Raw genomic sequence first — 25,762 nt, forward strand, 5'->3', positions numbered from 1 at the left:
TAATTCTGTAATAACTGACGTAGAGTAACATCGTTATTTAAGGTAATAGTATCTTATTTCCGATAGAATATGTGATGAGATATTACTGATTTGTAAACTAGAATATATGAGAGATACCGAATGCAAGCTCATTTAGGATCCGCAGTCAAAAAAACTAATGTACGTGACAGCAAGGTTCAGTGACAATCCTTTACTCAAAAAAATGAGTTAGCTTTTTTCGTTTCAGGTGATTCTCTACAACTTAGTTCCTACCAATTGACAACATGTCTCTCAGGTCTACACTGTGTGCTGCAATCATGCGTGCTGCATCTAACGAAACCTCTGGCGCTTTTGAAATCGCTTCAGGAATTAGGATTGACTGCGGAACTCGCCGAGAAAATTGCATCTGTGTGGGCTTTAAATGCACAGTCGCTTGTTAGTTGGGCTAGGGGTGACCAGACCATTCAAGTGAGTTGTTCAAGCATTGAGTTACTTTTTTTTTTTGTCAAGTCTGGTCTGCCATTTAAAGACGGGGATGCACGTTTAGTAACCAAATAATTCCAATTTTTAGCAGCATATTTCATTATGACTTGATAAACGTTTTGAATTACAAAGTTTAATAATAAGGTCTCATGATTGGTTTAATAACATATTAATCGTGCGAGGATGTTTCAATAAATGAATATATCTAAATAAATTAATATATAATATAATCGAAACAAGCTATTATATAGGAAAAGGTTTAAAACTAGCACAGCTGTTGCAACTCCCGTAGGTGAAGTAATTTTATTGTTTAAAAAAATTTTATTACATATTTTATATATATATGTATATATATTATAGTTTGTTATCATCGTTGCCTTTCAAAATAGACCGAGGAAATTTAACTTCAGAAGTACGCAGTTGCTAAATTGATGAGCCTTTTGACATAGGGAGATACTAGCAAGCGAATAGCGAATGTTAAAAAAGCTACATGTTTTGTTAACATAAATCTTTTTGTTTCTTTCTATACGCAAGCCGCCCATGCCAAGGTCGAACAGATGATCCACGCTTAATTCTCACTGCTTGTTGCGGAATATAATGCTGAACATTATTATTATTATTACAAAAACCAGCAGTATAGTCTGTATTATCACTCTTGTCGCTGTCAAGTCATCTCCATCTCATTTTGTGGGACAATGTTGACTCTATAATGGGTTAGCCATTATGATCAACATTACCAGTTTAGTACCGTCTTCTAGCACCTTCCGGTTTGCATATAGACTCTTAGCATATTGATGAAAGAGTCTTACCTTCGTGGAGGGACCCGGTACTATTTTGCAACCTGTCATTTCTCAATCAACCTTCATCACGTACCTGTTTACCTCAACTTTTTCTTTTCGGAACGAAATATTATACATATGCATATCTATTTGGCTAAAGGCGTCCTTATGTGACAGTAATCGTAATTACATATACGTATGTACTCTCGGATTCGCTGCAGCTTACTCGTAGAAGTTATTCCCTTTTCTTTTTGATTACGTTCCCCTCGTTGTCAACGTGGTCAGCAACTAAAACAGGTTGACGGTCTTCTTGTAGAACTGAGTTGTGAAGTACCAAGGATAACCTCTGCGGTATAATCATCAATTTTACAAATAGTATTTTGTTAACGTTGCAGGGAAAACGACTGTTTCTTGTAAGTTGGGAGATCTCATCCAATGTACCAAATCCCCAACCAGGCGTAGCACTTGCGTTCCGAGTTGGAGACGAGCAAAAAGTGCTGCAATTAGACAGAGCTCAGCTTCAGATGCTATTTGATCGGCTCCAGGACGTTCAAAAAGAACTGGATGATTTGATTGTATGAGGTTACCTTTTTTTTAAATAAAGAAATTTTAATCGTTTTGATATGGACCTGAGTACGCATAAAACAGCAATTTAAATGTACTATGTATTACCAGGTGTGACTGCAGAGCTCAGACTGTTAGAAATGTAGCAGGTTGTTAAAAGTGCATTTTGCACTGTGCTTTGCGTAACCATTCTAATATATAACGCAATACGATTAAACGCTGCAGTTCGCAAATACTAACTCACAATTAGAATATGTGTATGCATAAGGTAAACAACTTTGCATTTAATGCTTAATAATAAATATACGGTTCAAAAGTAACTGCTTGTAATCAGTATCTGTAAACTTAAAGTATCGTTTCTCGTTATTGTCGCAGGTAGATTTTGTATTTAAAATTAGTTTTCAATTTTATAGAAAATATATTTCGAAATACGATCCTTGAATTCAAGATAAGTGTACAAATAATTTCGTTATTAAATGGGTTGTACTTGCCGAAGTCCTTGTGCATATCTAATTAGCCGAATTCACATGAATCCAATTACCCCTTATCGACGAATCTCTTCCTTTGCATTTCATAAATTGTACATACCTTTGAGTTTAATTGCATAATCGCCTGAATCGTTTCCCAATAACTTATTTCAAATATATAACAATATTAATATATTTGATATATAATAGAATATAACAAATTCATGGTAAGCAGCACGTAAGAATAAAATTTTTACTCTACCATCCTGCGAAGAATCTACCATATAGTAGCGAATCATACCACAAGTGATAAAAACGATGCTTATGGGTAGTACCACAGACACATTAACTTAGATTAACAAACCTTAATGCAAAAAATGGCTGAAAAGGTTATCTATAGTAGGGGGGAATTTAAATTCCGACATACTCGGCCCAGGCACTTGTTGTAAAGGGTGTGCCGTCGGTCGTTGTCTTCAATGTTAGATGAAAATCAGTTCTTTCTAGAATATATAGGAGACCAGTCATAGCAAAAGACAGTGCGTTAATTTCAAAATTTAAATCAAGATCAGTTGTTATCCAACGTATTCACGCGAGGGGAATCCCACCGATGTTAAACCTCATTTTTTGAGCGAAATCGATGGGCTAGCCTATCACCAGTTTTCACACGGCGTCTGAAAATTCCGACGAAGATTTCCAAGAGCTAAACCGGGAAATCTTCGATGGAATTTAGGCTTAAAGAGCTCGAAAACTCATTAAAAGGACTTTTTTTGCTATATTTGATACATATTGATTAGTTGTATAGAAAATAACAGCTGTTTTGAAGAGCAGGAGATCAATTGTTAATTGGGTCATCCAGACAAATTCCAATGGTTAGTCTTTGTAAGATTTTCCGCGTCTTCTGCACCTTTTGTATTTATCGGCCGCTGCGAGCTCTTGCATTTATGGAACCTTAGACCGAAATTTAATTAGAATTTTTTTGTACGCAACGTATTTGGGCAAAACTTCAAGGGGTTCAAAACTGCTACTATAGCTTGATGCACATATTGATTAAAATTATTTACGGATTAAAGAAGGAATATTTTGCAAATAACTAGTGAGTGGTTCAGTTTCTGATTTGAATGTAAAATCATGGTGACTGACACTTCTACTACACGCAAAAAAACTTTGTTGAACTACCTGGTTTCATTTAAATAGTGTCACAAAAAAGAAACTTGAGTTTTAATTTAAATGTCCCATTCTGTATGTAGGAATATTTTATAGAAACTTTACTTGAATGAAGGCTATCTGCCTAATCTTCATAGACTGACGTGAATAAGATGATACTCCGGTAACGTCTAAATTTGTTGAACAGAGTTCGGAATCATGGTTCGATCTGTGCCTGTTCACACACGTATGCGATTATAGTCGACTAATATAACTTATTTCAAGTAATTAAAAAAGGTTTTGTTATAATAAAGGTGCTACGAGAACATTTTTATTTATGTTATATTTTAGTTAGATATTATATATAATTTTTACGAATGCTTTTTTTATCTTTTTTCCCTCAGGGTCAAGCTATATCTTTTTCTTAAATCACTTTCTGTGAATATATAAGTTATAAGCAGCGTCCCAGTTAGAAGGGTCTAATATACAGCACTCTGCGTGGTGAAAAAAACACGCCAACTAGAGAGAACGTATCGTATTTCCTGCCAAGCAAAAGTGTCTTTGTCTTTCAAACGGTATAACAATCACTCACACATAATAGCATTGGGCCACTGATCTAGAGACATGTTTCAAAAGGACACTTCCGTTTTGAATTCTATTGTACGTGCAGCAATCCATAACTTCTTTAGTCGCCTTCCATAAGGCCAGCCAATTTTCAGTCCGGCAACTCACTGCGATATTAATCGATGACGGAATAATGTAGATAAATCTTGACATTGCACTAATATTTTTGCAGAAGTGCCGTCGCGTTTATAGGTGAAGCATGCATTTCCAATACGTTTGGCAAATCTAAACATTGTCTTAGAAAAACACACGGTAGTAGCCCAAGAACATTTTCCTATCTATCAAGAGGTGGTTTATGATAACAGCAGCTGCATCTTCTAAACTTTTGTCAGCTTTATCACTGTCATATTTTGCTGCGGGTGTTTTAAGGACGCGCATCCGTGCAGGCATTGACGAGCTTAGCAAAACCGTTTTCACAGCGAACACAATAGCAGCGCCGCCTTTTCGCGCATTGACACTGTGATTGCAGCGGTGACCAGGCACCGCATACGCACATGGGAGTAACCGTCACTTGCCCTGAGTCAATCCCCGCCTTGAATCCAATACCACCTAGGTAATGGCGCGTAGTTTTAAGTCAATACTGTTTGAAAGAATTGCGGAGCCATCCATATGTAAAGTGCTTTTGATACTTTAAATTTAGCTAGATTTCTGGTTAGTTCTAGAAAAATCACGACAAAATGCAGCGGCGTTCTCTCTCAAGCAATGATTTGATAAATATTCGAAACTAACCGTTGAAATGACAAAGAGCGACACTCAGCGATAGAGAGCTAGTTATGCTGCATTTTTTAAAAACGATTTAAAAAACCGTTTATTAACAGTAACCAATAGGCTTATTGCGTGAATATGCCTTTTCAAAGAAGAAACTTTGGAAAGTCACAGTTATGCATGAAACAAGGCTTTTTCTTACCAGCTCATAAAAATGGAGAAAATGATCATAAACATTAGATTACCAATAGGTCTTGAACAAGTTGCAGTTTCGCGAAATTATGGAGCGCGTGTTAACTGACGGTTGAGAAAATGGTTTGCTTTCTATTAACTTTCAGCAACTATTAACTTTGTGCAAAAATGGCACTTCATTGCGGTGCTGTATGACGTCAATTGAATTCTTCATAGATATCCCATGGCCACTTGACACAAAGTGTTTAATATGCACGTTTATCTAATAGCCAGCAGTAAGTCTCGAGCATACAAAGGAGTTCCAAGAACCTCTGATTCATATAAAGAGCCCTTCAGCCCCATTTTTATTAAACATCATTGAGCATATGAATTTCTACTCAGTTTACTCTCATTGTTAGTTGCCATGCTCATACTTAACAAATTATCTAATAAATTTCAAGTAAAAGCAATCATAACAACGCCGTAACAATTCCAGCGGCTATCGTCTGGCCTCTTTGACGCAGAGTTATTCTGCCGAGCTCCTTTGAATCTTGATATAACTCTAGGCAGACTGGACGCGCCACTTTGATTATTACAACGCCAGTGCTGTTTTTTCCCAAGTACCTGCGGTCATAAATATACTATTAAAAGTTTTTTACTCTCGATTAGATTACATTTTTTGATACGTTGTCATTTGTCCTTGTCAAAATGTAGACACAACGTTGTGATATTCAATATTCTTCACCCTTTAAAAGAAGCGTGTAAAGATACATAAGGCACCATGTTTCAAAAAAGTGAAAAAAAAACTGCATTCGCAATTGGGAGCTATAATTATGCTAATGCATCTCAGTTTCTATTTCAAAGGGAGGTTGCGTCAAATGGAATTGAGCATGAATACATTAAAATGTAAAACCGCAAGTTCATATCCTATAACTTAGAACAAGAGGACAAGTGATTGGAAGGAATCTACATTGCACTCCAAAACAGAATTTCTCAATTATTTGGAACATCATAAAGATAGACAAACCTGGGTTTTTCACGGATGACTTCGCCGGTGCCTCTGTTAAGTTCTTTAATAAGCCTTCCGAAATGCGCCTGTTCACTCGTAGCCTGGAAGTGAAGAATAACGGGAAAGCCCTTGATAATAGGAACGTCCACGTTAAAAATCACCACCTGCAATGTAAACATACAGGCAACCGTAACGCGAAAATATAATATTCTTTGACTTGAGGGAACTGGTACTACCACGAATAAGCTAAAATTGAATAAAAGTCAGGAGAGACAAGCCTGGCTAAAGTAAAACGTAATGCGAATTTTCCAGAAGCGCAAAATGATTAAGTATTTATTGTAAGCCATTTGAGGCTCTCTAGCTGTGATATTATTGTTATCGTTTTCCTACCTTAGCTTCGAATTTGGTGACCACCCGAATAAGATTACTTAGATCGCAAAGAACGGAGCCGGAAACAATGTTTGCAGGGTCACATTTATCTAACGTTACGACTACATTATCACCTGCAAAGACTCTTTGTTGAGACAGCTCATCAATGGCAAGAGCTGAAAACAAGCACAGTCAACGCAATTTAGTTAAAAACACCTACTTATCTCAGAGCATTTTTTTAACATACCAGGACGAGGTTGCATGTAAGCTTCACAGTTGTTCAAGCAAGGGCTTAATCAACAGACTAAGTGGTTGTTTTATTCTCATAGAACAGTGGAAATTTATTGAAGGTTAATGAAGGCATTAGGCAAGGAGATATATAGTACATGAACTAGTACGAGATAGGTAGCGCGTAAATGGTGCAGATATTTTGAGAACGATGTTTTGGCGTACTGAAGACTAGCAAAGAAGTGACAAAATGTGAAGTCTTGAGGACAAGAAAGCATTGCCGCGGTCGAGAAGGCTTTTCACGAAGGTAGAGCTTGAAATCAATGGGCTCTGTAGGCCAAAACTAATTTTGATCACGCAATATCTGACAGAATTATAATTTAAATACCAAAAATGCGGAAACGAAGTAAAAATACGGGCCCTTGGATTGATATCAGATTTGCTGAAAAGGCGTGTAGTGTACTCCACGTGCAATCTGAGGAACTTTGATCAACAAGAAGCCCGCCTGGGGTACACGATTGTTACAACCAAGGCATAATTCAATCTCTACCGACAGCTGGAGAGACACCCGGGAAGAAAATAATGTCGCTTTGAAGATAAATCGAGTTCAATGGCATTTTCGAGTAGGTTCTGACGTGACGTGACATTTTCAGTGGACATCAGCGGAATCGGCTACTATGAGACACTCGCTGAAGAAAAAAACGTGGATGCTATCCGCTGTCACAAGCTCCGCAAGAGAATCATGGACGGTTGGCGCGACAATCAAAAACAGGTAGTCTGGTTAATTGATGGCAACATCAGACCATAGTGCTGTACCTTAATTACCTCCTGGATTGAGCAAATAGAATATACAACGTTAGCTTCAACCCTCTTGATTTTCAGATCTTACACCGTGTGATTTGCAGGATATAGCTTCACCGTGTGATATTGCTTCACAAGGACAACTTGTGGGTAAGCATATCCCATTATCGATTCGAGAAGTTATAGAAAGAGGAATCATTTATAGAAACGCAAATGGTAGGTATATGACTGTCGAAGAGCCGTCAGAGCATTTCAATAGATGTGTAGCAAAATAGTACTTCTAGATACATTAAAAAACCATCATTCTAGCCTAACTAGTTTAAGAGTTAGTTGTCAAAGTTTGCAGCCAAAATTGTGAGGGGGTGTCACAATGTAGTACAGTTTAAAATAAATCTGGTGGGCTAAATGATGCTTTTAAAATTTTATTGTAAGCAACTTCGAACATAAAGTACTGATGTAGCTTGTCACTATATGTACAGCCATGTAAACGAAAGGTCTAGAAAAAAAGAAAAAGTAAAGTTGGTTTAAAGTTAATAAACTCAACGAACCTTTTACAATGCAATTTTCTTGAGCCGGCATGACACTAAGCTTATCCCCTTGCGCAACAGATCCACTTTCGATTCTTCCAGCAACACACACTCCGGACTGAACCCCTTTAAAAACATCAGTGACGCACATGCGAAGTGGTCGCGTTACAGCACGGGCTGGTGGCCTCATATGATCGATGACTTCAAGAAGACAAGGACCTTTATACCATGCAGTCAGAAGAGAATTTTTACTTCGCTCGTGCAGATTATCTCCAGTCAGCCCGCTACAGGGCACATATGAGACGCTCTGTTCTCCAAAACCCGTTTGCTTAAAAAAGGGCCTGAGAGCTGAAGCAATCTCGTTGAAGCGATTCTCTGACCAGGCACAAGTTTCCAACTTGTTCACTACAACCGCCAGTTGAGATACACCTAAAGATCTGCGATAAATGAGATACAAACAGCACACACAAAGGGCGTCTGTAAAAATAGCTAATGACAATATTACGGGTTAATTCGAAGGAACAAATCGTAATTATATGCCTTACGAGGGCACTAGTTACAATACTGCGTCTTATGAAAAAATAGATTCATGCATGTGTAGTCGTCAGTCCTAAAACAACGAGTCACACAGTTGAGAAGGTTTTAAAAAGAAAACCTATTTTATAATCAACTTACTATGCTAACAAATAGACGCGTTATGACCATGCGTCCGTACCCGATACATAGTATAGACATGATAAACCGGTGAAGAAGAGTTGGTCACATTGACGATAATAAAAACTGATAGAGCAAAAATCTATAACAAAGTCTTTTAAAGAAAGTAGATTACATATTATATTGTGTAAAAAAAACTATGATCAAAGTGGCTTTTATTTTGCACAGTATTGTACCAAAGCCTTATAATCTATAAGATCTCACCTGTAGTATTTACCTGATCACATTATGTGCTTTGCTAGATTTACCTGATCAGCATTGTGTGCTCTCTCGTCTGACCTCCAGATTCAAATCCAGTCTCAAACTCGCCACGGGTGGCGTTTACAACAAGGATTCCTGCATCCGCCTGCGCGGCACCTGTAATCATGTTCGGAATGAATTCCTTGTGTCCTGGTGCATCCAGAATATTGACGATCCTGTCGGAAAACAGTTAATTCTCCATGGTTTTAGATTAAACCGCAAATCTAGGTTTGAACCGTTACTAAAAATGCCCAATGACATACTAGAATTACTAATTGATACTGAAGATTAAGGAACTTGGGATGGATGGATCGAAATGGGTCAATATTAACATCGTTAATCGCTTTATTCAACTCACAGTTTCATATTCAACTTTTTGTCAGTTTATCTAACAGGAATCAAGTGCATTAATGTACTAAAGCGGTCCGGCTTAGTTTTATTTTAGACAGGGCCATATGTCATATAGCCATTAGCTTTCCGTCTATTTAGCTATAGGCATATTATGCCCTGTGACAAGTTGATCATGTTGATCCAGCAGGTTATTTTCACCCCGCAGTACCCTCTGGCGGCTAGGAGATTTAACTTCACGTTGCGCTGACTAGACTTTCTCGTAACTCCTAAGGGCGCAGGTCAAGCAGGGTTGTATTGTTTCTAAAGCCGAGTAACGGGTCGAAAAATTTCCGGCCTCCGACCTGATCGGAAGTGTCTTGCATGGGTCTGCTCGCCCACATAGTCAGTCTTCCGGTTGTAGCGTATTTCCTTCACACGGTAGTACCCGTATGATTGTGACTGTTCAGCTCACTTAATAGAATTTACGCTCATTTTTTTAGAGGATGGTCCGCAAATCCGTTGTCGACGAAATTGCAAGAGATGTATTTTCGCAACCTTGTCTCGCAAATTTGCATACATTGCAGCCACGTACATAAAGACGTGTTGTAGCCCGTATTCCTCTGTCCAGGAAAAACATGCTGTCAGGCAGTTACCAGTTTTCACTGCACTTGAGTGTCCTTGAAACTGTCCACCGCAAGGTCAGTGTCGTTGTAGAGTCTTGTAATGATCTAGCTGGGGTACTAACTAAAGGCTTGTCCGGCGTGACGATAGGATTGCACTCCTGTCGTCGGACAATAAGTTATTTTTACATAATATAGCAAATAAATATAGCTTAGGGGCGCCCCTACCAATAAACCTCAGACCATTCCTGTGTATAGTCTTGAAGCACTTGCATTAGCTTAGCACAAAAAATTACATAAGCCTCGAAGAGACAATTACTAAAGATGCTGACCCCGCCGTACTTCAAATGCTATCTAAGAGAGCTTCGAAGTTAAGTTTTACACCTTGTTTATCTAGCCAAAGCGGACTAGCACTCATGAATTTGCTAGACGTCTTGCCAGTCTACCCGCAATGATAAAAAAAATCCTTTCGGCTAAGTGGCCTCATCCGGAGGAAAGCGTTTGTGCAACTTTAGTTAAACTACTCCACATTGCCCCTATATTGATCTTGAAATCGAACCTAGCCCGGGCCACTTTCTGCAAATATTTTCGCACCTTTCCTATTATCTGGCCCGAAGGCCATTTCTATCCTGCCACGCGCTGCTTGTATTGTGTTTTCGGCGAATCTCATTGGTAGTGGCTCCCGATAACCCAGCCGTTTTAGCAGCTCCTTTGCAACTTAAAGACACACTAAGTCATGTCATCACTGCCGGTAGAGTGAAGCAGACTGGTTTAGCTGTGTCATTTGCGGGTATTAGCTTGTACTTTGCAATCATTCGCTGTGCGCTTATATAACTCTAAATGTGTATTTATTTATAAATTCATCTTATACACTTGCTCCATTACTGTACACATGATAAACCGCCTAAACACGAATATTTACTTGTGCTTTGTTTCTAAAACTATATTTAAATAAAAATAAATATTTCAATGGCATTATTTATATATATAAAACTATTAATTTTGATAGTCATATTCATTCGACCTAACATTCGTATATCTCAACTATATCTTCAATTTGGTACTTAAATCACCTAGTTATTTTAAAATATTTGTACTTTATTCCACCAATAAATGTCAATAATAACGATGCGTCAAGTTATATGCGTAAATACAGACCCTCTAGACTGTTTTCTAAGGCGCTACAGATACAAAGTTTCAGTGGAGGTAAATTTTGGATTAAGAGCAAGCTCAAAAGTACAAAAAAGTTAAATACAGCTGCAAAGCCTAAAAAGTCTAAAAGGTCAAAAAGAAAATAAACCTTCGAACTTATTTAAGCGAATCAGTTGACTTTAGATGTTCTCCTCTTGAAACCACCCGTTAATTTCGGTATTGAAAATCCAGTATTATCAGAAAAGGAGTTTTACGTCATTCTGACAAATTTTTGGGCCCTTTAGACCCTATGGAGGCTTCCCCAGTTTTCCTTATGAAAATCCTTCATCGATTCTTCAAAAGCCGCTTAGAAACTAGTACCAAGGAATACAGTTGACTTTGGAAAAAAAAACGCTTTTTTAAACCTTGGTGGGATTTCACTCCGATATTATTAAGTTAAAAATTAATCAAAGATGTCCGGATTTAAGTCTGGTACTCTGTATATGCTTTCAAATATAGAACTTTCAAATCGCTCAAAAGTGTTCTGTAACATATTTAAAACACTTTAAGAAAACCTCTTGGATAAAAAAAATATTTTTCTATTCAGAACATACATTTAAATGAATCTTTAGAAATTGTAGTTGTTAATAGAGCGTTTCATATATAGACAGCATAGCTTTTCGGTATCGCCTTAGAATCGCCGTTTAGTTACAGTTATTATCAATAGTTTTAGGGAACCCTGTCCATCGCGGGCGTGCACTAGAAAAATGTTATAGCATAGCAACGATTTGTGTTGCTATGCCTTGTTAGGGAAGATAAATACATCTCCTGCTATTACTAGTTACGAACCTATGCCCAGTCTCCAGTCTAGCATGAGCGATGTCCATCGTGATTCCGCGGCTTCTCTCCTCAGGCGTCTCGTCCAGAACCCAGGCAAATGCAAATGATGCCTTACCAAACTTCTTAGATTCCTATGGTGGATAGATGTATTTGAGTTATACGTATACAAGCAAATAAGGTACCTATTCTGTATGAATGCTACCATGTTATGCTATAGCGCGAAAATAGCTAAGACAAAACTATCTTTCGAGTCTACGATACAAAATCCATCTTAAATCACATTTTGCCTAATTGAGAAAATCAATTCAAAAATTTTCAAAAGGCTTAGTTTTTTTTAAGTTAGACATTTATGAGAAGTATAAGAATTAATCTGGCAAAGGTTCTAAAATTTAGCAGTTAAGAAAGGTGAAACTATTTAAATAGCATATGGTGGCGTAACTATTGGAGTAACTTACGTGCTCGTATTTGTCCATAGTTTTCTTGCTGACATTTCCAGTGAGATAAAGAAGATGGCCCATTAACGTACTCTTTCCAGCGTCTACATGCCCGATAACAACAAGATTCAAAAGTGGTTTTCTGGCACTTCGTTCCTTGTCATACTGCTCTTGAATTATCTTCGTGTCCACCTTTAAATGTCTTGCAGGCTTCGGAGAAGATGTGACTTTTGGCGTATCTGGTGGGAGCTTCTTGGGCGCATTGTTTATCTCTTGTTCTATTTTAAGTTCGTTAAGTTCTCGAGCTGCTTCCTTACCTGGTTGAAATTTTGAGGCCTTTGACGATAACTCTTTGAAATTTTTGCCGCTGAATGTCACACGCATAGGAACCTCAACTGGAGGAACACTAATTAACGGAGCGCGATGTTGCTTTAAAGGTTTAGTTTCTGGAAAAAAGAGTTTCTTCACTCCTGGAATAACATGTCAATAATTAAAAACAGTTATTTACAAATGCTTATACCTGGCCGACTTTTGTGTCAAATTGCTTCATTATACAAGCGTGCCACTAGATTATATCTGGTTGTGGTGACCAGCAGCAAAGTATGGAGCATGTTTAAACGAATGGTAAGAATGAATATTTTCCACAGTAACTATTTATTACTAACAATAGGAAACTGCATTTATTTGCGCCGTTGATACAGAAAGAGCCTTGCCTGCATATCAAGCTAAAAGGAGTAAAACATAGGGAATAAAACATTTGTTTTATTTTGTGTTTTTTTGGATACTAGCCTATAACAATTCAATTATCAGACACAATTCAAACACTTGACTAGTTGCGGAAGAAATTCTACACGTGCATTTTTTAAAAAAAAGTCAAAAAATAGTTTTTCAGGTAGATGTTTTTACATCTTTTTTTTAGGTACAGAAAAAAGACAGAGCTGCCCTTAGAACTGGAGAGTTTGAGAGAGCCTCTTGAAAAAATGCCCATAGTTTTTAAAAACTGCTAACAAAGTTAGTATTAAAATCATCCTCAGTATTCGTTTTGTACCGATTTCAAATTGAAACTTGCAGAGTTCTATGGAATTTAATCTTTCCCTCCAGGTTACAACTATTGCTATGTGCCATCGACGGTACAAACTTTTTAAACATAGTTTCTGTATAAATATTTTCTACACGTAAATGCCATATACACTGGTCTTTATTCTCTTCTTTGTGAGGCAAACTTCATTCTCACTTCAAAAAAAGGGCGCTTTTATTTTGTGCTTAGTTAAGCGAAAACGGTGAGAAAGCACACGCAATTACAATCTAAACGTATTACTGCCTTTGCAATAAATTTTTAAATGTTTGTTCTCACGATAAGAGAATAATTGTACTTAATTATGTGTGTACCTTTTTTGGGTTAACAAAAATACATTTCTTTAAAATTGTTTTAAGACGTTAAACGGTAGCGCAGTACAAGATGATGAAATGAATCGAAAAGACGTAATAAAAGTTTCTGCGCGTAATGTCAAGCCTTACATGTGAGCTTCAGTTCTTAAAGCAGTCGAAGGTCGTTGTCAGAGATGACAAGGATGCACGGAAAATAATCACAGCTATTTTTGTACAATCATACTATTTGTTATTTAGCTATATCTGAATTTGAGGAAACGATAATTTTTAAATATTACAACATACTATTAAATTAGTATAAAACACACCGCAAAATGTCTCCCCATTTCGCTGTACTGTATTTTTAACTAGATCATCGGGTGATGGCTCTTCGAAAGCAAATGTTTCCTTTTGTCTAAGATACAATCCCTTGTACCATCTTATCGTGGTGCCTAGTGCTCCTTCATTACGTCGCTGTAACTTTAAGAGCACACGTGACATTTCTGAGGTTTCTTGGGAGGGCGCCAGCCGGTTCCGTTCTATGCTTTGTTGTTCCGCACTCGCTTGAAGTAGTTCATCAAGTGCATCGGTCACTTTCCCCGACAGTGAAAGTTCGTTTATATCAGTTGTCGATGTTCTAATAGGAACGATCATCGGATTATTTGATTCCCGTGTTGCTAATGTCTGATTTAGTCCTGCTTGTTCTTTTGTCTGATTAGAAGTATTTCCTGCCAATATCTGCTTGAGATCTAGACCTTTCCTAGGCTCTATGCTTGTGCCTAGTAAGTCGTCCAAAGTAAGGCTACTGTCCATCAACGTTCCAAGTGAATCAGCTAAGTTGCCCGGAGACCCATGCAAAGGCCCAGAATTATGAGAAAAATCAGTGACTGTATCAGGAAGCGCAGGAAACGCTATAGACGGTAATTTGCCACTTAATAAGGAGTCGATATCCATGCCCTGTGTCGTTACTGAGGCACTGCCAAGAAGAGCATCTATGTTAAATTCGCTCTGAAATTGATTGTTTTGACTATTGGGATTGGAAACTTACCTTGCAGAAAGGAATCAGGCAGCATTCACATGAAACCAAAAAATTATACATTAGAGTTATAATGCCAAATAATAGTTGCTATTGAAAACAACAATGGGTTGGTTTTCCCTATAATCATCAATTATATCGCCCAAGATAGTAGTTATAATAATAATAAAGATAATAATGTGAATTTTTAATGTCTCGAAATATGAATCCCTAACTAACAGTTTTAGTCAATACGATTCGTATGTGGTTGAGGTTCACGTCCTCTGATCTCAGCACTTTCGCTAAGATCTTTCTCGTAATAGTTATTATTATGCATCTCAAGAGAGGTCTGCGATTTCGTATAATGTGTTTTTAAATGATCAAGTGCATTTAAATGTGAGCTCCAGAAGTACTACATAACAGAAGCTCAAAAAGCTAAAACGCCAAACAAAGGAGCCAAAAGAAATAAGAAAACTGAGGACGTTTTGAGGATCATTCGATCTATCGCGATATTTCTTTTGAAATCATCGTTTAATACCAACTAAATTGAAAACTAAATCTAGATGAGTCGGTCTAAACCGTCCTGTTCCAGATCACAAAAGATTCATTGTTTAGGCCTTGATGACGGCGACGCGGATATTTGCAACTACAGTGACTTTCCGCATATATTATCATAAATAAGGCGGAATTATTTTTTGTAGCTAAATCTAATTATAGTAAGAAAGCTCATTTACCTGCTTCAGCGACGCCAGCTTTAAAAGCTCCGTGAATAGCAGCTGGTACATCCGGCTTGTCTCTCCCTGACCTTCTACTAAAAATGATATCGAGTGCCCTCTCAGGATCAAAATTCTGGCTTTTTGCTGCCTGACAAAGAACGTTTTCAGGTTCTGAATCGCCAACGACAGATCGCATCTTGTCTAAGCAGTCGAAGAACTTTTCACGATCAGCTTCGGTCACCTGACTTGTGTCGATCACATCATCATCATGCGGATGTGTAGCCATTTCGTCCTAGATAAGAACATGACGCTTAATTAACCTTTAGCAGTCTGACAGATGAAGCCCGAGTGATCGAAACCCTGCTTCAAATATCAGCGAACACGTAGATTCAGCAAGTATATCACCTATACAGTCATAAAGAAGATATCGCTTGTCTGGAGAATGCGAGATGTCTAAAATTATACTAACTGATTTTTTAGTAGAATGTTAAAGTTGATCGTTTATATGAAGTATTCAAACTAGTTATTACTGTTAGGATTCTACTAGAATTTCAATAGGCTTTGTATATAAGGATGCCTTCCAAGTAAGTTTAAATGAAAATTTCCTTTAATAAAAATCACGAGTCAGTATGTTGTAATCCGTGTCAGCTATTTCAGGTGACTTCTGTTGAAAACGTATATACAAAAGAGTATGGTCATCGGGTGACATGCTGATGCGAAACCAAAATCAAGACTCAACGTATGCCAATTTCATATGATTGCTATACATGCTGTAAGCTACTGTTTCATAAAAAATATTAGATCTATGCACAAGTTCTTGTAATTAGAGTATACTCGTTGCCTCTCCAAACGCATCGTTTGCTACACCCTAGTGTTAGTATTGTTAAAAAGCTTCTCTGTTTTCATCATTTCATTCAAATTGAAAATTTTCATTTGATATTTAATTTCTGGAGTAGGTAAAGTAGATTCCAGAACATAGCGATCTCGACGTTTGGTAAAATAAAATCGATGTTTAAGGTCTTAAAACGATGTGATAATATAATATAATCCTAAGAACAGATTTTTGAAAACTGATCGGAAATCAATGATTGGAGAATGATTAAGAAATAACAAACAGAAGATAAGGTATTAGAAAATTGTATAAATCAAAGGACACTTTCTCTGAAACGTTCTTATTATTAGTTTTTTTGTCTCATATACCCACGGTTTTTTGTTTTAGATATACTCCTAATTAAAGAACATGTCGAAAATTATTAACGTACTAACAAAACGTTGCATCTACTCCGAAGTTCAAACTTGCTAACATAAATTGCAAAACTTATATTCGGCTTATGCGCAAATCTAATACGAAGCGCATTGTAGGTACTAATCGTTCAAGGTAATCGGAGTCTGAATAAATAGTAAACATTACATATGCATGCGTACTGATACAGTAGCAGATATTTACTGACCTCATCTTCTTCTTTGACTGGAGGATTATGTGGTTCCCAGATTTTCGACACCGACTGGAGTCTCTCACGTGAATACGTGTACAAACTTTCCGTTTCTGGCGTTACACAACCGTTTTCAAAAGACGTTCCATAATCATCACTTGAGTAGTCATCAATTTCTGTTATAAACAGAGTTGGGGAAGGTAGAAAGCGACAAATCTGTTTCATTGGTTAATGTATTTGTCAGAATTAAATTTAAAGAGACAGAACGTGTACAACGTTCATCAGCATGCTTGTTTTTATTTATTCATTATTGTTTTATTCGTTAATTATAATACAGTGGGAAAATGAAAAGCCTGTTTCACCTGTGCTTTGCTTCAATATTCGGTGTTATAGCAAAAGAAAATAAGCATCCAAGATTACGTATCGCGTGGCGCATAATTGAAAGTAAATCCAAATAGACTATTCCAAGGAAATATAACATTTCTTAAGTTAGTTAAATCTAACTACCAATGAAACGACATTATGAACTTGAAATAATTATGTTTCCGTTTATTCAAAACATATAAGGTATTTTTTAATTTATACGAATCGTATTTGCAAAATATACGAATCTGATAATAAGATACTAATGTTCGTTCTTCCTAGAACAGCATATGTCTACGGCTATATGAGGTTTGCTTCGTATTTATAAATTAATTTCGCTGAAAAAAATTGCTTTAAGCCCCGACAACGGCATATAGCTCACAACAAGTATAATTTAATAAAAGAAACAAACAATACTTATAGATAGAGGCCTTTTTATGTATTGCTATTTCTACAGATTACTGATTTTGGTATATTGCATTTCTCTGATCTCCTGAGGTTAGCAGAGACATACTAGGATACTAGCGCATAACCAATTATTGAATGTCTGAATGTGACAGGTATATAGGGGCAACAATCTCGAATGACTGAGTCACACAACAGTTATTCGTCGAAGAAAATAATAATAAAGAACTGAGGAAAAAAATTGACTCTGCACATTGTGCTCTCTGTGCATTGATAATGCACTCATCGGTCTAATGCTATGCATGTTTTTTTTTACAGTGTATTAAGCCAACAAAATAACGAAGCACATTCTCATATATATATATAAATTTATCATAGTCAATCTTTGTCTCCATCGAGTCATGTCATTGTAGCACACTCCCAAGTAACACGATTAAATGATTCCTACCACGAAATCGAGCTGCTGGCAGAAATCGCTCGTAATTGAAAAACCCCTACCTACCTTCGTCATAGTTCATGGTCCGAATATTTCGATGGCGCGCCATTTATGCACATTCAACAGCTTCCTTACTAACTTGCATACTTTCGTGGCTCAGATGTCACAAAATTCCGATTCTTCACATTGATGAAAACATTTGTTACAAGCTGTGTTTCTAAACGACACCCATGCGTAATGCTGAAATTTTCCTGTAAATACCTTACAAAAATGTTAAAGAAGCTGTTTTATTATTGGCTAACCTTGCATGTGAATACATACGAAAATCCATACGTAAATACAGAAAATGCCTAACTAAAAGTACGTAACAATTAAAGCCAGAGCATAATCGAATACACTTCCGGTTTCGATTGTCTGCACACGGGTGTCATTTAAAGTAACTATTTGCATTGGTTCGAACTCTGCAAGATGGCCGAGTACGATTTGATTAAAACTGTTTCGCATTATTTTGATCTGCATCTCGTGATTCCGTTGCTTGAGTTTATTGTAACAAAGAACGTGAGTCATACTGATCATTTTAAGACCAAGATTGTGTAGATTATATACGTAGTGTACAATTGATTGTTTTCCGGCGAAACCATGTGGCGTCGGTATGCACATCAACACACGTATGGGTAACTAACTTTATAGTTACTTCAGTTAAGCAGGCCCGCACAACAATACAGTACATGCACTAGCATTAAATTCATTGCTTCGACATTATGAGTGAATGAAAATTTCAGGATCTAACAACACAGATTCATTTCGTGCTGATGCGTCAGTTTTATCCATAACAAAAATTCCTGTAGTGTATAGATACTTAATTTAAATCGCTAAATCGGAAGTACTTTCATAAGATAATTCAACACTATGTAAAAAGTTACCTTTTTAATATAATAATCGAAACAAATCAAGTGTTACCTCTGTCGATATAGTATTGCGCGAGGGCATGCTGGACAGAACTTAACGGTATTTTTGTCTTCTACATATCTGGAATCCGAAATAAGATCATTAGCATACGAAATGCTAGATAATCCTTTGTTAAAAGGCATCTCGGTATTAGGCACCTAACCACAACTTTCTAAAGGTTTCTAAAGGTACAACAAAGATGATTGTTATTCATAAATGTTATACACACTTATGAGTAACAATCATCATGCAGAGCAAAAATCAACGTAATTTGAACAATTGGCGCTACATGGCACATGAGAATGAGTTTTATCGTCTAGAGACCATGACAAGCGCCATTCAGTGTATTTAATTAACGCGAGGACCAATATCAATAATAAACTTTTATTGATACTACTACTTTGGGTCAACAATACGTAAATAAAAACGATAATATAGGTAAAAATTTTAGTTTTTATAAGATGATATTAAAGGCAGCAAGGCGCTTCGACCGAGCAATATTCTAAATCGCGCCTTCGAATATGTACCAAACAATTATTATATCACTAAAAAAATTCACTCTATGTGGCAAGCTGATTGAGTCGACCGCCCTTGAAAACTGCACGCGTAACTTATATGTACAAAACTTTACACCAGCTGTCCTTCTTATGCTAACTAGCTAACCCACGTACTTTGCACTTTGTGTTCTTTGTAGATATACGATGCAGAAGAGGTCAACCGTAAGCGACTTAAGCTGTTGGAACGAACCAGCATGGTTGATTATACTATCGACGTGTATACTCAGCTGATGCCACACAAGGCTGAGGAAGTAAAAAAAGATCTTATGAAACGCCGAGCAGAGGTTGTTGCTGAGTTTCAGAGTTTGTTAAAGAAATGCACTCCTATCATGGATGCAATCAATGCGCAAGACACAAAAGAATTTATGACGAACTGTCGAGACGGCCGCCAGCTTTTTGAATATGTATCCAACAAATTCAACGGCATTTCATCTGAAACAATTAACGATGTCTATGCGTTCGCCAAACATTACTACAACTGCGGCAACTACAATATGGCGTCCGATTTGCTTGTCGTACACCGTCTTCTAATTCCTCCGCATGATCCCAATTATTCGAACAATATTTGGGGAAAATTAGCGTCCAACATTCTTTCCCAGGTATGTGAACGAAACCTTTTCTCCTGTTACTGACCTTTTTTATCGTGCAATATGTATGCGACTTTTCTGTTGTTGGTGTATGCATTTCGTTATTTTGATGATGAACAACAGCAACCATTAACTACGTATCTTGTATTATCGTACAAGTCAGTTTATGGTATTATTCGGGCTTATTTCAGGACTGGTCAAACGCTATTACCGAAGTGAACACGTTGCGAGAATACATCGATTCCAATCAGTAAGTCCTATGAGTAAGTTAATTTGTTATGTATACCCAACATATATGTTTACACTTTTTATTATTTAAACGAAAATTTTCACGTTTTAGTAAAGAGAGGTACTTGTTTCTCCGTTCCAAACCACCTCCGGTTTCAGAATAGGTTTCTTGAGTGTGCTATATTGTAATTGGGTTTTAGACTTAGTTTATCTGTTTATCGAAATGTCTCATTAGCAAATATAATTTAGCGCGACCTTTATAATGAACCAAAAAGCCCGTGGCTTGAACAGCGGCCTTCCGCACATTTGAGAGCGTCAAATCGGTTCGATTTGGGTATCAATAGTGACATGATAGGACTTTGTTAAATGCTACACCTTAAATATATGAGTTTGAAATCATGAATGCATATCATAATTACTCAGAAGTCTGTCTTTGGTTGGGCTAAATAACCTGTACATGTATTCGATCGGTATTGCATAACCACAGCTACTTTCCTTTATTCATCAGGTTTGGCTCGCCTCTGCAGTCACTACAGCAACGTACATGGCTGATACACTGGAGCCTGTACGTCTATTTCAACCACCCTCAAGTGAGCGTCCCCAATCATCTATTACAATCTGTCGCGCCGTTCTCGTCGACAAAATTATTGACTTAATTATTTGTAATTGGTTATTTATGGTTAGCGTAGTACGAGCCGTATATACGTACTCCAATACATTTTACTTGGTTTCTTACGTAGCCCCAATCACGCATGCTTGATATTCCTGTCTATTTATTATAGTGTTTGTTGAGACTGTTACATTGCTGGTCATTGCAGGGCCGCGATTGCATTATTGACTTGCTTCTGTACTCAGCGCAGTATTTGAATGCGATCCAGACAATGTGCCCTCACATTCTCCGTTACCTCACGGCTGCTGTTGTTTGCAACCGCGCTAAGAGCAGTGCGTTCCGCGACCTCGTTAAGATTATCCAGCAGGAAAACTACCAATATTCGGATCCTATAACAGAGTTCGTCGAGTGTCTTTACGTGCACTTTGATTTTGATGGTGCACAGAAGAAACTGCGCGAATGCGAAACAGTCATTCAGAATGATTTCTTCCTGACCGCTTGTCTGGATGACTTCCGCGATAACGCTCGTTTAGCAATATTTGAAACGTTTTGCAGGATTCATGAGTGTGTCTCTATCGACATGCTTGCTGAGCGGCTAGCCATGGAGAAGCAGGAAGCAGAAGTGTGGATCGCCAATTTGATTCGAGGAGCCCGTCTACCTGCAAAAATAGATTATAAGCAGGGCCATGTTATTATGGGTCAGCAGGCTATTGAGCCGTACCAGACACTGGTTGATAAAACTCAGCAATTGGCCTTGAGAACACAGATCCAAGTTCATAATCTTCAACATAAGTTTTCTCACCCGGATCGCAACCAGTGGAGTGATGTGTAAGCGGACATTGCAGTTCGTGAATGAAAAAAGAGGTTGCATCTCATTGCCTGCAACAGACGTCCAGTATCGTCTGAATTCGTAACATGATAAGATTATGTAATTTAATGTAACACTATGACTTATTTAAAACAAATAAATGGGCGTCTATTGTTTTTGGGCAATTCTACGTGTTGTGTCTTAGTGGAGTTAAATGGTTAATTTTATTTAGCACTTATATTTTAATCTACTTCTTGGAAAATGAAAGCGAAAGTTGCTCGTCTTGAATTTTGATAATTATAATAAAACCTTTTATAATGCAGACACATTCTTTGTTGCTTTAAGTTTGCTATGGGGGAACTCTCGACCATATCTATGCAATGACACATACCTACTTTAAATAAACATGATAAATACATTTCTCAAGTTTCATTACGTTCATTTAATTTTCGAGCTCTTCTAATTTAAGAAAGCAAAATATACATGCTATTTTATAAATTATAGATCGTAATAAAAGGAGCTCTTTTATTCTTTGAAAATCTAGTTTCTCGTATACCCCATATTCATGCTGAGTAATGAGTGAAAAGATTTTTCTGATAGGTTGGAAGGTCAGTCCGTGAAGTGCCCGGTGAGGTTACGAGACGCTACGTCGACACGGTGGCTTGCACGATTAACCTTGATTTAAAAAAGTTGGAGATCGATTGATCAAAAGCCTGATATCCAGACATACTACATAACATTTGTGCTTAAATAAATTATACATAAGGTTATAAGGGTCATTCAATTGCAAGGTCTTTTCCCTATGCTATTCTTGGTGGGGTCATAAAATAGAGGGGAAAAACAATAAATTACTGTAAGGATTGATTTAACAGTCATCCTGACCGTATGGATTTCTTGTCATAAGCTGATTTTGGCCTATATGAAAAAAATCAAGCGGAAATGATGAAAGTTCTTTGTAGCATGACCGAAAGAAAACTAAGTTTGGAGTGTTAGAGAACTAAATAATGGATTTTAAATCAATATCTATTTTTAATGACGTAATTAGGAAAATTCGTTGTATTGTTCGAAATTAAACAGCTAGTTACACTTACATATTTTTTCAATTACAAAGCCAAAAACTTGATGTATGTAAAACATATCTTTGTACTTTGCTGATGTTTTTCTGATAAACATTACGATAGGATCAGTTGAAAAATGATTTAACAAGAATGCATTATTCTTCATAAAAAATAGCTCAAAGTTCTTAATAAATAATTGAAGATAATAAATGTTCGTATACTCAAGCAGGGAACTCTAACAAGCTTATTTGCCATCAAAATGGCTAAAAAGACATACTATCAATACCGTGAATTAGAAACTCGAACGAATAATAAAGGGAACAGCGGAAAAATCAGTGAAAAAGATTGATTATTTCGGACTGCATAAAAAACAAAACATGTAAACATGTAGAATCAATTAATAATAGTTTGAGACTGTAAATGAATACTAATGCCGGAACATTCACTTTTGAAAACTAAATTATTGTATACAGGGCCATTACTTGTTTGCTTTTTAAACTGGTCGGGCAGACGAATAATCCCAAAAAGTGCGAAGGGTTGTTGGTAAGCTCAAATTTTGCCTGCCTGTTATCATCCTCAAGATCTCGATAGCCACATTTTTTAAATTAATGACATATCAAGATATATATAATCCAAAAATATCTCTCAGCTCCAGGCAAAAATGGTGTAATACATTCTCCTCATACTTGGTACTTATCGTTCTTCGTATTTATGGTTCTTTGAATTTTTGCCAATGTTCGGCCACAATCATTTCTAACTGTATTTATCGTAAAGCTCTCACAATGGCTTTACATGACTAATGTTGCAATCGTACTCATGAATACTCCTAAAGTAATAATGACGTATTTCAGAATGTTCGCCATCAATAAAACACCTAATATTGAGTGGCTGTTAGCACTTTTTTCTTTGTTAGTTGCAGGGTATCAACAAAGAAATAACTAGTATCACACGGACAAAATAACTAATATCACCTCTGACGGCAAAATGAAGACTACTTGCGTCAAGACTGGGTATGCTACTCTACGGGCAATCCAGAAGATACCGCGCCCCTCGAAAAGCCTGTAGTGCTAGGTAACTGGAGAGACGAGCTGTTGAAGCAATACATGTTAGAATTAAAGATTCTTCTTTTCAGTAGAATAAGAAAAATCAAAGGTATGTATAAAAATGTAGGGTAAATAATAAGGAGAAAGTAGGAAGGTGTAGTTGAAATTACTAAATTGTTCAAGTTGAAAGGGCAGTTATAGGATAAGGTAAATGAGATTATGTAAGGGAATCAAGAAGGCGATGGTTAATAACAGTGCTTCTGAATAATAGGAATGACGAATTTTTAAGGGAATAAGAAAGGAAGTTTTAAGTTATAGCAAGCTTGTACTATGGGCTGCGACGTAACACTTGGTAACGGAAATCAGACATGAAGTGAGTGAGCGATGTACGAACATGTAAGTGGTATACCGACCAAACGAGCATGTTGGCAAGCGCTGATAGCTCCAGGTATACTGATTGATAATCTAAAACACAGAGACTGAGTTTATCAGGCTGGCAGATATTGGGAAGCGTATGAGAAAGCGTTAAAGGAAAATAGAGGAGGCACATGGAGTTCCGGAGATGGCATGTGCGGCATCGTTTCGTAAAATGCTTGATTTCGCAGCTATGTCTCGGCCCCACACGACCATGCAGTGGAAGGGGCGAAAGACAAACAGAGCTAAAAATAGTGTGTTTGTAGGAAGTCAAAAGCACCTGAAATGAAATAGAATGAAGATAACAGCATCAGTAAACTGAACTAAATGGTTATCCATGGTGAGAGTAGCCTAGTCAGAAAGAAGAGGATCTGCATGTTTAATGAAAACGACCATTGTCTTGATCATATTAAGTGAAAGTTTTAGAATGAAGCAGACAGTAATCACAGTGGGAGGATCACAATTAATTTCAATCAATATTGTAGTGTTATCGGCGAAAGCCCTGGTAGGGATGCTTTGGTAGTTTAAATATATAGAAGAAACTTACCATAGGAGAAAATAGAGGGGTCTTAGGGCAGTACCCTAACCGACGCCCTTCAGAAGCTACACAGAAGCAGACAGAACAGCCAAGATGTTGACTTGAACACAAAAAAATTATTTCAAAATTCAAGGTGTAAAACTTGTAAGAGATAAAAAGGTGGTGGATTCAAAATGAAATTAAAGCAGACTGAATAACAGTTGCTTAAAAATGGTTGGGTAAAAGAGGTAATGACTCTAGGCAGGCAGACCATCCCTTGAAGTTTTGTCTTTTTAAGTGAGGTCGCAATAGCCGTTTTAATATAGGCCAAGAATTAGCAGGGAGCATGGAAAGGTTGTGTATGAATGTAACAGGAAGTGTGCCAGGGAATATATGCTCTACTTGGGGACGTCAGGGAAATTGCTATAGTAGCACTATTGTAGCTGAATTCACAGCTGCTGTTAACATAACTAAAAATTTTGAATTTGTAGATCAAACGGCAAAGGCAGAGTAAAGGAATAAAAGATAGAAACATAAAGTTACGGAGTGAGCTGGGATGTACTAGAGTAGGCAAAAATGAAATGCGGGGAACAAAGAAGAGATAGTTAGTCTGAGTGAGAAGATCAAGCAGCTTCCAGGCATTCTCCGTAGGGGAAGTTGACCATTTTTCCAGAGCCAGCTAAGGAGTCTTAGGCCGCATAAAGCACAGCCCAGAGAAAAATTATTTTTTATATATAAAATAGTTCTCAAGTAAGTAACATTGAATAGTTTTTCAAAAGAAAATTCTATAAGTAAAGTGTCTTTTAGCTGCGCGACACAGATCAAGGTGTATACTGTTGCGTTAACGGCCCCATCGAAGGTCTTTGGGTGTACAGAAATACAGTAAGTGTAGATTGAAACCCATTTACAGCCTTATCAAGGGTAGTTTCAGTGATGGCGTAGTGTGTAACGCTTCTTTAACTTAAAGATGGCCTGAATTCGAATCCAGTCATAGAAATATTCAGTTTCGCGGTGGGAGACAGCCGTCAGATAGAACGTCAGATGGCGGGACCGGACGTACAGCTAGTAGTCAGGGATAGCCACTTTTTAAATCTCGTT

The 25,762-nt window shown here is 37.2% G+C and overlaps 3 protein-coding genes across 20 annotated transcripts in view; 2 read left to right on the top strand and 1 right to left on the bottom strand.

The window, feature by feature from the left end:
* The window catches only part of LOC111249959 (COMM domain-containing protein 10-like), an 8,156-nt gene extending 6,031 nt beyond the window's left edge, over nt 1-2,125 (top strand). For 12 of the 13 annotated variants that reach the window (XM_086986110.1, XM_086986104.1, XM_086986102.1 and 9 more), the window contains exons 3-4: nt 212-447; nt 1,637-2,125. In XM_086986110.1, the coding sequence (XP_086842236.1) occupies nt 212-447; nt 1,637-1,822 (422 nt within the window). In that variant the 3' untranslated portion in view covers nt 1,823-2,125. The remainder of the gene's footprint in view (nt 1-211; nt 448-1,636) is intronic. The other variant, XM_022804450.2, reaches the window with a different exon arrangement.
* A 3,121-nt stretch (nt 2,126-5,246) lies between these two features.
* On the bottom strand, nt 5,247-18,124 carry HBS1 (translation elongation factor EF-1alpha (GTPase) HBS1). 6 transcript variants are annotated; one of them, XM_022802491.2, is made up of 11 exons: nt 17,961-18,124; nt 16,709-16,866; nt 15,276-15,549; nt 13,856-14,569; nt 12,180-12,628; nt 11,734-11,855; nt 8,812-8,979; nt 7,871-8,286; nt 6,315-6,469; nt 5,943-6,088; nt 5,247-5,539 (listed from the first exon to the last, which is right to left on the bottom strand). In XM_022802491.2, the coding sequence occupies exons 1-11, from the start codon at nt 18,001-18,003 to the stop codon at nt 5,386-5,388; spliced, it is 2,799 nt and encodes a 932-aa protein (XP_022658226.1). In that variant the 5' UTR covers nt 18,004-18,124; the 3' UTR covers nt 5,247-5,385. The 6 variants fall into 6 exon arrangements, with proteins under 6 accessions (XP_022658226.1, XP_086842225.1, XP_022658225.1 ...); XM_086986099.1 differs by having other exon boundaries at nt 5,943-6,025; nt 16,709-16,906; nt 17,961-18,118; XM_022802490.2 differs by having other exon boundaries at nt 16,709-16,906; nt 17,961-18,117.
* Nucleotides 18,125-18,303: 179 nt separating this feature from the next.
* Nucleotides 18,304-21,822, top strand: eIF3e (eukaryotic translation initiation factor 3 subunit e). The gene is made up of 5 exons (XM_022802493.2): nt 18,304-18,452; nt 19,537-19,998; nt 20,178-20,236; nt 20,723-20,804; nt 21,033-21,822. The coding sequence occupies exons 1-5, from the start codon at nt 18,363-18,365 to the stop codon at nt 21,654-21,656; spliced, it is 1,317 nt and encodes a 438-aa protein (XP_022658228.1). The 5' UTR covers nt 18,304-18,362; the 3' UTR covers nt 21,657-21,822.
* Nucleotides 21,823-25,762: the final 3,940 nt, after the last annotated feature.

The sequence above is a fragment of the Varroa destructor genome, unplaced genomic scaffold (genome assembly GCF_002443255.2).
Source record: "Varroa destructor unplaced genomic scaffold, Vdes_3.0 BEIS01000004.1, whole genome shotgun sequence".
In the NCBI taxonomy this organism is placed as follows: Eukaryota; Metazoa; Arthropoda; class Arachnida; order Mesostigmata; family Varroidae; genus Varroa; species Varroa destructor.

What these genes read in the sequence shown, in the direction of transcription:
- eIF3e (XM_022802493.2), top strand. Translation starts at nt 18,363, where the DNA reads ATGGCCGAGTACGATTTGATTAAAACTGTTTCGCATTATTTTGATCTG. An exon ending in CGTCCAACATTCTTTCCCAG is followed by an intron (nt 19,999 to 20,177) that starts GTATGTGAACGA and finishes GGCTTATTTCAG; the next exon opens with GACTGGTCAAACGCTATTAC. An exon ending in TCTATTTCAACCACCCTCAA is followed by an intron (nt 20,805 to 21,032) that starts GTGAGCGTCCCC and finishes TGGTCATTGCAG; the next exon opens with GGCCGCGATTGCATTATTGA.
- HBS1 (XM_022802490.2), bottom strand. An exon ending in CTATGGACAAATACGAGCAC is followed by an intron (nt 11,856 to 12,179) that starts GTAAGTTACTCC and finishes TATCCACCATAG; the next exon opens with GAATCTAAGAAGTTTGGTAA. An exon ending in TCACCAAATTCGAAGCTAAG is followed by an intron (nt 6,089 to 6,314) that starts GTAGGAAAACGA and finishes TTTACATTGCAG; the next exon opens with GTGGTGATTTTTAACGTGGA.